At 32.2% G+C, this 8,848-nt stretch overlaps 1 protein-coding gene across 1 annotated transcript in view; it reads left to right on the forward strand.

Moving 5' to 3' along the window:
- Positions 1 to 7,490, forward strand: part of PCDH9 (protocadherin 9) — a 959,605-nt gene extending 952,115 nt beyond the window's left edge. Inside the window, exon 5 of the mRNA XM_011932165.1 lies at positions 6,111 to 7,490. Within this exon, the coding sequence (XP_011787555.1) occupies positions 6,111 to 6,484 (374 nt within the window). The 3' untranslated portion in view covers positions 6,485 to 7,490. The remainder of the gene's footprint in view (positions 1 to 6,110) is intronic.
- The last annotated feature ends 1,358 nt before the right edge of the window (positions 7,491 to 8,848 follow it).

Raw genomic sequence — 8,848 nt, forward strand, 5'->3', positions numbered from 1 at the left:
AAAGGAATTTTCTTTAAAACATCACTATGCCTAATTATCAGGGAAACTGCTTTAGCAAATCCAAATCAGTGGAATGCATCTTTCATTTTAAAGTGTTTGGGTTGCACAAGTCTTTGCCTAATAGACACCCATGATAGTATAAAGGAGAAATACAGTAAAAGTGGAACTTAGGAACAAACATTTTACACAAAAATAGAAATATATGTTCTTACTACAAAAATAATATTATAACGTGACAGTCAGATGTATATTGCATCAAAGAGGAATTTGCCTATAATAAAAATTGAACAAAAATGAAAAATGGAGTGAGATGTGATGAATTTGATCCTAAATCATATGCAAATGACTTGTTTATTTTACAAATCAATTTTGGCAGTCTGTTTAAACTTATTTTACCTACCAGTAAAAATTACAAGAAAAATTTATTAATAGAAAAGACCAAAATTTCATACAGTATGAAAACTGGTCAGGAATATAAAAAGTCCCATAGTTTTTTTTAAAGAAATGCCAGTTTCTAGCTTTGGTATTAAAGGGTTTCAAATAATGAGATTGAAATGTAGGTGGTCAACAGGCCAGAAGCTACTTCTTAATTACAGCAGTGAATTAATGAAGTAACAGTTCTGCTTCCAGTTATAGTAAAATGACATCAAAACCCACTGCAGTATCCTACTACTTAAGTATAGGTGGAGTTCCATTAACTTGGATTGTTTTACATTTTAAACTTGCATCTTTTAAAGTTAGTAATTCAGGCACCTTTCTGAGAGCTACTAATGCCTAAAACTTTGAAAAATATTTTATTTGGTTTTTAACAAGAAGGTGAGTAGTGTGAAGATGAACTTTGAGACCTGACATAAACGTTATCTGAAACAACTTTCCAGAAGCTTTTCATTATGTGCTTTTGTTTTTGCTTTCAAAATTTAAATGTAGAGACAGATGGCTTGCACAGTGTTATCTGCACTTGCGATTTTACACATACCCAAACCAAGGATAACCAAACTCAGACATTGAGATTGTGCAAAGCAACAAAGAATTTGAGTTAAAAAAATCAATAAATGTTTCAGTGTTTAAAAAATTTATGATAGATGATTTTAATTATTTTAAAAGAAAGGAAATAAACTGGTATAATGATAAAATTATAGGAAGTATTTATAAGTAGTTTGGAATTCTGATCAGGATTCTACACATATATTTTATGACATAGCACAAATAGTACATCATAAAATTTATGAAAAAATAGAGAAACAGAATCAAAAACACATATGCACATGATTACACATGCACAAACACAGCACACTCACACACAAACAAAAGCTCAAAACATCTAATAAGAATCCAGTACAATGATACCTATGATGCACATTAGGTTTCAATAAATATTTGAGAGACTGTATGAATGAAAAACAAATATTTTTCATCAATTAATACAGTTAACTAAAGTAATAATAAAAATATGTCAAAGAAAAAGGATTATAGTTTAGTGCATATAATTTATGCAGTATTAGCCAACATCTGAGATTTAAAATGCTATATATTGATGGAGAACTATAGATTACATGCGACCATATTTTGGAAAATTTCAATATTTAATAACATTTTTAAAACAATGTTTTTCTCCTTTTTAAAAGCATAAAAAACTCAGTACTTATAAAAATGAGAAAAAATGAGTTAGAAACTAGGGAGTTATTAGCATCTATCAGATTACAAACATGTATAGGGCAGGGACTGACTTAGGAGACCAGTAGAATGAACGTATTCCCTTTAATAATTCATCACAGAATTTTGAAAAAAATACTTACTTTTTCTTTTTACCAATTTACAACACTAACTTTAAGGAAGAAAACTCGGAAGCATTGTTATTTTCCCAAGATAAAACTCACTGGGCTTTTGTTTTTTGTTTTGTTTTGTTTTGTCCTTAATATCACAGCAATTACTGGGAATTACATAGAAGCCCAAAGAAAAAAATTAAACTTTTCCTTATTTAATGTCGTGTCCCAAAATAAAAACTTACCAAAACATAAAGTAAGTACCCCATATATACATATACCTACCATGTAACAGAAAAATTAAAAATAAAAAATTTTAAAGCATAAAGCAAATTATATTTTCTAACATTACAGCTCATACTATAATGACACACAACAGATAAGTAGATTGTTGATGGATTGATTGATGTATATAGGTTTTGTTTTGTTTTGTTGTTTGCTGTCTTGGTTCAGTTTTGAGCCCCTGTCTAGAGACTGGTCAGTTTCCCCTTCTCGAGAAGCTAAATCCATACTCCTCTACTTCTCTTCTAGTGATCTCACACTTCTGAGTCACTAAGCAACCTCCCTAAGCAAATGCTTTGATATTAGATAACTTGACATTGCTGTTTTGACCTGGTTCTTGAGAAAATACTCACATTAGCCAATCCTCAGAGAGCCCTAAAACCCTAGCTAAACCTAGTCAGTTTTTCATACATAAACTGTCCCCTAGAGCTCCAGTTTGTTGTTACCTTATTCCCAGATTTAGTCCCTTGTATGGCTCTGCCTGACAGGCTTCTCCCATTTAGAGCTCTAACGAAACACTTCTGCCTTTCATCTAGAGTCCCATTGTGTGTGGTTGGCCTGAGGATAGATCTTTAAAATTTTTACAGCAACCAGTTATCTGAAATAAATCTACAAAACTTCTATAAATTCATTTATAGACTTTATCAAAATCCTTCAAGTCTACTTACAGGAATGAATCATGGGAAGTACAATGCACAAAGAACAATTAATATTATTTAATGAAAATAAACTCATGTTTTGCAAGTTAAAGATTTTGTGCATAAAAATTTTAACTGTAAATGTCTTAATGGCAATTATGTAAAAAAAGTTTAAAGAAATTGAAGAAGAAATGATGTACCTTGAAACAAAGTCTATTGGTTAAGTTATAAAGAGAAAAACCTTCCTAGAACAGTTAACGGCCCTCAGCTCATTTTAATGACACCCTTTACTTCCCTCTCAGCTCACTGCTTTTAAGCCAATTATTTGTTTCCCAGAATAGCTCCCAGCTCCATGAGGACAGTGTTGACATTTTTTTTGTCAAGGCTATAGCTCTGGTGCTGATCACAGTGCCAGCACATAGTACATGCTCAGTAAATGTTTCTGGAATAAATATATGTTATTCATTGTAAATATTTTTTAAAAGGATAAATTCTATTTGTTAAAATGTGTCACTCAGTGCTGAAAACCTAAGGTATACATATTCTTATAAACACGCACACAACACAATCTTTGGGTGATATGTCTTAAATTAATAAGATGGCAGGGTGTGTTCCATAAGGCTAATTTTAAAATAGCCTTGCACATCCTCTCATTTTTGATGGGCTTAATAAAGCCCTGATGTGGTGGCATTTCTGAGGTAGCTGGTAATTTTTTTCCCTTTGGAGATTTTAACAATAAAAAACTTATTAATGACGTTGGAAATGTAAAGATTAAAAGTTTGCTTATAGGCTTCAAGATATGTTACACATCAAATTGGTGATTAACTCCATTGATGTTTAGAAAGGAGTAAATATATTTAACAGAGAAATTAAATTATTCATTTATAAACTGTCACAAAGTATTGCTAGGCAAAGGAATTTGCTGTTGGGGAAGCATTTGGTGTAAGATTTGTGAAATCAGCACCTTCTATTATAATTACTTTAGGTCTGCCTTTAAGCAGGGTATATCTTTAATAATCCTCAGAACATTTTCAACCTCATAAAAGTTTAATTAACAATTAACATTGTTCATAGAGCACTACTATTGTTTAGCACTATGAGGAATCAGAAGACCGATGTGCCGTTTTTTTTTTTGTTGTTTGTTTGTTTGTTTGTTTTTTCCCATCAATTTTCAGTCTAGTTGGGAGGAAGTTAAAATCAAAACTTGCAAATGTACCGAACCCCCTCCAAAAGACAAAAATGGAATTAACGTAAGAGTTGAGGGAGCTCAATTAGGAAATTTGTTATTCATCAATAAAGAAAGTTCTGTGGAAATCAAGGTGCAATGAAGTATGAATTGGTAGAGTTATGGAAGCTTGCTTTTGTTGTGTGGGACATAAACTGACCCTTGAAGAGATCAGTAATTAGATGAAAACAGGCCTGGCAAAAAACATCTTCTAAGCCTGTGATCCTAATGCAGGGAGCATGGATTGGTTTAAGCAAAATGTGTTAGCTTTGTGAATGCAGAGTCACTGAGTACACCTAAGGGAGTCTAGAAGTGAGAAATTAGTTTGAACTTTTAAAATGTGGCCAGATTGTAGAAGGCAAAGAAAGGCTCATAGAGAAGTTTAAATTAAATATCCAGAAAACGTAAGTAATCATTGGAGGTATGTGAGAGGAAAAGTTTTAAGTAATGAATACGTGTTTAAACAAAATAAAACTGTTTGCTTTTGAGGGGATGGGAATATGGTTCAGACGGGAAGTAATTTTAAGGTTATTCTAAAAGGAAGACCTTTAGATATAAGAAAAATCGCTGAAGTTTGAGTTTATATGAAATAGTGCATTTCAGCCACTTTTTTCACATCTAGTATCTGTTCTGTTTTTAAATAACTTTTTTTTTTATTTCAATAGCTTTTCAGGTAAAAGTGGTTTTTGGTTACGTGGATGATTGTATAGTGGTGCGGTCTGAGATTTTAGCGCACCCATCACCCTAGTAGTATACATAGTACCCAGGAAAGGTACATTCAGTATCTATTTTGATATTGCCTGTGGTTGGCTGTTTCTGATGTTTGCCATCAACTGTTGCCTGTCTCAGTGGGAATTTTTTTTTTCACATGCAAGAAATAATTAGAATATTGTTAAGGCAAATAGAAAGCTCACAATTATTGGACATTTAAAAATATTAGTTGTGCTAACTTGGATTTTAGCAAAGACCTACATTCCAATTATTGAACGATTTAAATTGATGAGTAAGCAAACTTGCAGGTATGTTTTCTTTACTTTTTTTCTGCATTTTTTTCTGATGACTCTCTGCTTTTGAAAATGCTTTATGCCTCAGGCATTCTTGCCTATCCACTTAACTTCATTCGTAAAATCAATTCCTAATTTCCAAGCTATCATTTATCTATCACGTGGCTGTTTAATCAAGGGGGGTAAGACAACAGCAACAAAGAAATCCAATTTATTTCTTAATCATTTGGCTTATGTTGTTTTTTAGTAAAGGGCTGATTTCTATTTTAAACAATCAGAAAATAGTTTACTTTTGAAATCCTGGTTAAAATGTATGTTCTAACCTACTGATAAAAAAGTAGAAGATAAACTCTGTGATCACTTTCTTTCCCCTGAATGTTAGACTCCATGTGATTCAATTTGTAATTTAGCTTCAGTTTTATACTTTAGAAATTTAGAAAATAGTTAAGCTCAGAGGAACCAAACACTGTCCGGATGCAAATGGCTTCTTCTTTACTTGGATTTCAGAATGTTCACAGCTGACCAGGTGTATCATTAGTAAGATACAACAGTTATTCTTCAAAATGAGTATTTAACTTTTCAAAAATGTGGCAAGATATTTTCATATAAAAATAATGTGTTTATGTAGAAAAAACCAATATTTTATATAACCATTTAGAGTATTTATTTTTAATGATGCTATGTTTCAAGTGGTAATTTTGCTTTTTAACTTAGTGGAGTTGTATTATTTATATATTCTTTAATATTGCACATAAGATTATTCTACTTTTTATAATTTATCATAAATATGAGTTTTTTTCTGGGATTTCTTATAATATAAATTAGTAATAATCTGTATGCCTCTATCAAGTCTTTATCAAAGACTTGATAAAAAATGATACATCATGGTTATATCTGTTTACCCATATCTGTCTTTTTATCTATCTATCTGTGTCTTTGGATCTAAATAACTAAATAAAGGATTAAGAAGTAAAATATTAATAGATCAATCTTACCTCCATAACAAATTTGATTCCTTTTGTGTTAATCTTTAAAAGATGGAGAAATATATCTTTGAGTTGCTTGACTTGACTCATAGATATGCTTGACTCTATGAAAAAATAAGATCACTAATAACATACTTTTTCTCTAAGAGATAATTTTAATTGAAAATCTTAACCACTTTCTTTTCTTATATTCTCCCTCTTGTCTTCTGCAGATGGGCCTCTGGGTCCCCGAGGATTAGCTGAAGCTACAGAGATGTGCACTCAAGAGTGCTTGGTTTTGGGTCACTCTGATAATTGCTGGATGCCTCCTGGCTTGGGTCCATATCAACACCCCAAATCTCCTCTCTCAACCTTTGTACCCCAGAAAGAATGGGTGAAGAAGGACAAGCTTGTGAATGGGCACACCCTGACCAGGGCCTGGAAAGAAGACAGCAACAGGAACCAGTTCAATGACCGTAAGCAGTATGGCTCCAACGAAAGCCATTTCAACAATGGCAGTCACATGACAGACATTCCTCTGGCAAATCTGAAGTCTTATAAGCAAGCAGGAGGTGCTATTGAGAGTCCTAAGGAGCACCAACTCTAAGAAAAGGCTATATGCGACCTAATAACTTTAATCTAAATAGACATGCTAATACCGTGTGTGTCAGAGCTTTATGTATTCAATAGATCTCTACAACTATGCCCCATCTAGCAGGGATACTTATAACTCTGTGTTAGCACCATGGAGAATACAATATTTTGCGACATATGAGAGAAGATAGTTCTAGTCATGCAATCTTGTTTACTAGAATTGATTAAACTCTCCAGAGATCTCTCCATTGTGCAAAATTTTTTTATTATTGCATTTTATTTTGACCCTGGACTGCTGCTATGAACAATAGAATATGTATTTGGAAAGTAAGAAAGTTTCATGGATTAGAGTGACTGAAAAACATACCCAGTTAAAAAATTGTGCTTTTTTTTTTTTTTTTTTTTTTGCCATTGATTTGTGCTGAGACCGCTATACTTGACATTATACTGCAAACAAAACTTAAAGAGATAAGCATTAAACCTATCGTGCTGTTAACAACGTTAGTGGACACTTGTAAGTCAATCAGTGTTAAAGTATTTGTAAATAGAAGCAAGCTATTATTAACAACTTCTGTGTACTTATAATGTTCACCTAAAAATGTTGTAGCATAATTCTGTGTTTTACGGTTGCTTCTGTCCTTCTTTTTATTTACCTCTTTGTTGTTATTTTCGTTGTTTCTTTTAGTGAGGTGTTTCTGCATTAGTAGTCTGTCTTGACACACACTGTTCAAAGAATCTCAAACACTTGTGTTTAAAAAAGGTTCTGAAATCTTGCTTCTTGTATGATAGCTTATGATACTGGAATTCTGTAAACAATAAAGATGAAAGAAAAAATCATAACTATACAAAAAAGGGCTTCTGCAAAAGCTTGGAAATTCAGAACCTATTTTTCACATCCTTGTTTTCAAAGCAGGCAAAAGCAAAATCATCTAATTAGTACCATTAAGTGAGAGAGTAATGGAAAAGTGTTATCCATCAAAAGTGATATAATATCCTGTATTTGTCACTCATGCAAAACTAATGTATCGAAATTAGCATATATGGAAGAAAAATCATTATTCTGAAATAGTTTCAATTGGGCAAATGTGTGTCTACAACTTTGTTGAAATGGCAGAGTTTGTGTTGATCCTCATATACAATAATGTTGTTGTAACACAAGTGTTATTAGAGCATAGCCACAAAATATTTAATGTGTTGTGCCTTCATGATGTAACAGAACATTCTCCAGGTAGGGTAGTTGGGGGAAATAAAGGGATAAATCTCTAATTATTGCTGTTTAACTGTTTGTTATCATAGTTGGTCAATGCCTGGCAGGTACCAGCATATTGTCACTTAGGTCAAACCAACAAAGTGACAACTAATGTTAATAAGATCTCAGTTGCACGTACAAACAAATCCAAATTCGAACATTCTTAGGAGGTTTTTGTTAAGGCATGACAGATGATTTAAACAAATAAATAGCATGCAACAAAATGTCTTTATTGAAAGAAGTGGAAGTTATCTTAATGCCACGGTTCACCATCAATTTAAAAGTAAAAAAAACAAAAAAAAAACCCAAAAAATTAAAAAAAAAGGTTTGTTAATCTGATAGTTAATTTGTTCTTACCAAAAAATAAAATTACTTTGTAAATAGCAGTTCACATTTTTCCACAGTATAATGGAAAATAATGGGTAAGGGTGCATTGCTTATTGAAGTACATTTTTTGTCGGTTTGTGAGGGGTATTTGATGACTTTGACAGAATAAATATCTAAACAATTATCCTTGTTACTGCTTTGCCAGTTCTACGTTATTTACAATTATTCAGCTCTTGCAATAAATATTCTGAATTCCTGATTGTAGTGTGTTAATTCTTAGTCAACATCCAAATTGGTTATTTATATTTCTAATTGTTGGGTAAATATATGTGGATAAAATTTAACATTTATTTAGAAATTAAGGAAGATTCATTAGGATTTAGTACCTATTCTTTGAAAATGTGAGTACCATGACAAGTGTTCAATTACCCTAATGGTCTTCAAAACTATTTTTTAGGGAAATTCATGGAGAAAGTTCACTCACTTTCTGGTCAAGATTCATGCAAGTTTCATCAAAGTGAAATCCCAAGTCAGAAACTCTGCTGGTAGCACTAGTTAGTGAGGTTATTTTCTGATTCTTTGTCTCTTTAATAAGACTTCATGGAACAAACTGTCACTTATGTCATCATTGGCCAGGGCAGAAGATCATTCTGGGATTATGGATTAAACCCAGAGTCAAACTTCATCTGTATTTCTTTCAGTTTAGGAAAATAGGCACAGAAAGCTATCAAGGATAAGAAGACTCACTCAAACATATGTCATGTGTGTATGCTTATCCTAGAGCAATTGCATCAATGTTCA

This window comes from Colobus angolensis, unplaced genomic scaffold, assembly GCF_000951035.1.
Source record: "Colobus angolensis palliatus isolate OR3802 unplaced genomic scaffold, Cang.pa_1.0 Scaffold94, whole genome shotgun sequence".
In the NCBI taxonomy this organism is placed as follows: domain Eukaryota; kingdom Metazoa; phylum Chordata; class Mammalia; order Primates; family Cercopithecidae; genus Colobus; species Colobus angolensis.